This window comes from Ylistrum balloti, unplaced genomic scaffold (assembly GCF_031769215.1).
Source record: "Ylistrum balloti isolate Yb309-2 unplaced genomic scaffold, AGI_CSIRO_Ybal_v1 Utg371202, whole genome shotgun sequence".
Classification (NCBI taxonomy): Eukaryota; Metazoa; Mollusca; class Bivalvia; order Pectinida; family Pectinidae; genus Ylistrum; species Ylistrum balloti.
Window position 1 is genome coordinate 36,138 of NW_026782654.1, and position 3,038 is coordinate 39,175.

Below are 3,038 nucleotides of genomic sequence, written 5' to 3' on the forward strand. Positions count from 1 at the left end.
CATATATATGCGCTTTACAATTGTAACTTTTCTAAAAACGAACACATGCATACAGATAAACGTTTTCTAAAATACCCAACACCTTATTTGTAAATTATTAACAATATTGATAACATTTTTGAAAAATTAAAACTGACCGAACACAATTCGTAGGATTTTACATAACGTCGTCATCAGTTGTGCAATTTATTTTATCTCCGAACAATACGATGACACTGCAGTAAATTCCCGAATTTAAGTAGATAACCAGTATATTAGAAATCTACGTCAGCAATGCTCGTGTCAATACGTAGTGCACTTTTGTACCCTTTGATAACTCATAGTTATATAAACCGCCACATCGCAGCAGTCGCATGGCATACTCATTGTATTATCAACGAACCACATGCTCTGAGAAATGGAGCTGAAATTACTTTTAGCAATGGCCCTGGTGGTCTCGGCACAGGCGGGTAAGTAAATGTGTTCATTATTTGTATGCTATGTTTTGAACTAATGAAATGACTGAAATCATTATTTATCAATTTCGTCTAGCACTTATTTTTACACCAAAGACAACCGCCCTACACATTAAGTTCTTTCTAAATTCTCAATTTATCACAAATAATTTCTTATAAATCGAATAAGCGCTCTGTATAATTTAAAATTATTCAAGAATCGTACTGTCAAAATCACCTACCATATTATACAAATGTCTGTATGTTATAAACATCGTATAGTTGTAATAACCTACCATATTATACAAATGTCTGTATGTTATACACATCGTACAGTTGTAATAACCTACCATATTATTCAAATGTCTGTATGTTATACACATCGTATAGTTGTAATAACCTACGATATATACTTATATTTACACATTGCATTACACTTATGTATGATGCCCACGATTTTGAAGTATTTTAAGTAGCTGTCATATTAGATATATATATATATCTTTGTTCCGTCTGATTTATGGTTGTTACATCTCTTCATATTACATACTTACTAAAAATATAGCATAAACGGCGTGTTCACGTACGTCACCTTGTTGCATAACGTATTCTCCTTTTGGAACGTGACCGCCTTTTATTGATCATTGGGCTGTCAATGAAGTCGCATACCCTTCCAGTATTTATATCTACTTGTACTTTTTCAGCAATACATCTTTCATATTGAATCTTTCGTTTTTTCATATTGTCCCTAATTTCATTGAAATAGGGATTGAATTCAGATTAACCTTGTCTTCTTTATGTAAATTTCTCTTGTTTTTATAAATAATTAATCGATGATTTATCCATAAAGTCGGTAATATCTCTTTTATACAGGCCCTATAAACACAATCAGAGACTCATGTTCAAGAACGTGTTCAAGTAAGTAATATTCTTGATTTTATTGGGATATATGACATCACTATTAACAAATAGTTTTCAATTTTGTAAAGTTGTAAAAGCAATATCAAAACGGAACAAATCGAAAGAAATAAATCGTTAAGTCATCATGTAAATATAACATACATCACAAGATTATAAGGAAATAAATGCCACAATCAATAAATCTTGACTTGACGAACAGCCAATTAAATTGTCTTTACTTAACAGGCACAAACAAGTTCGGATACAGACCAGGGAAGTCATACGAGTTTGATTACAATATGAAAACATCCACCGGTGTGAAAGGAGCATCAGAAGGTTCGTCCGGAATGGAACTAACGGCTAAGGTTGATGTGGAGGCAGTTTCCAAATGTGACTTTGTTCTGAAGGTAAGTGTAAAAAGCATCTCGCAAAAGTCTACTCGAATTATATCTAACTTCTGATTTGATTTTGATCTACACTATCTGTGCACGCAGTTGCTATTCGAAGTAAACATCAGGTTTCTGTCTAATATAAAAGAAATTTGATATTGCTTTTTTGCAAATATGATTGGAACTTTGTCTGGAAAAAGGAATCTGAAAGGTTAAGTGTAGAAATCTATAAAGGCAACATTTTAACGCCGTTTAACAGTTATGTCGAGACAGTGATCATTAAAGATGTGTGATGCTTAGTACTTCGGCTTCTATTATCGACATTTCTCAGTGAATATTTATCAGGCATTTTGACGTGTTTACTAACAACTTTCTTTTCCCCGAAGATTGAGGATGTACGACTGCACGAAACAGACCCAACTAACTACGAAAGGATGATATTGTCAGAGGGAAGTGAAGAACTTCGTCGTGTCTTAGAGAGGCATGATCTGCGATTTTCCTTCCAAGATGGAATCGTAGAAGAGCTATGTCCATCTTCGGACGAAGTCACCTGGGCACTGAACATCAAACGGGGTATATTGTCTGTCTTCCAGAACAGCATGGATGACCTCAGACGTGACCAGAAAACAACAGAGGTTTGTTGATATCTACTGAAATATCCTTGTTCCTCGCGAAAAAGAAATTATTTATGTGATGCGAATACTTAAATTGAAGAATGAAGTATTTACATTTCTGTTCTGTAGTCTGACGTCAATGGCAACTGCGAGGTCGAATACAGAACCGATAACGGCCAACATGACTATATGGTGAGGAAGACAAAGAACCTGCTCGGGTGCACAGAACGTAACGACTACAGTACATCAGTCCAGAGCATTCCGTACATAGTCTCTTCTGTAAGTAAAAGATACAAATCACATTGCGTTCGAAGTATAGAATTGTTTTATTGAGGCTTTAGAGTCCACACGAAGGACAATCTCATGTCCACATGCATAACGGAAGATATCTGATTGATTATTCACAATTGCCTTTACAGGAAAACCAAGCCATACCTCTCATTTACAGCGAACACGAATGCCAACAGGAAATTTCAGCGGAAGGATTACTGAAGGCTGCAAGCTGTGTAGAATCCCATATATTCAGACCGTTCTCACGTGAGGGAAGTGGTGCAGTAACCGAGAGCAAGCAGACACTCAGCTTTGTTCAGGAATCAGTTGCGTCGTCCATACCAGGTATATCTATTTATTCATATAAGGTTTCAATATCATTAACAAGATAAATTCTCAGTGGTAATCTTTCAGTTTATAAAAGAGTTTGG

General features: G+C 35.3%; 1 protein-coding gene across 1 annotated transcript; it reads left to right on the forward strand.

Moving 5' to 3' along the window:
* Positions 1 to 397: 397 nt before the first annotated feature.
* LOC132561417 (vitellogenin-like) lies at positions 398 to 2,952 on the forward strand (the record flags this gene model as incomplete). The annotated part of the gene is made up of 5 exons (XM_060226147.1): positions 398 to 449; positions 1,581 to 1,741; positions 2,110 to 2,358; positions 2,467 to 2,616; positions 2,757 to 2,952. Coding segments are annotated over exons 1-5 (808 nt in total), but the record flags the coding sequence as incomplete, so codon positions are not given.
* Between the last annotated feature and the right edge of the window lie 86 nt (positions 2,953 to 3,038).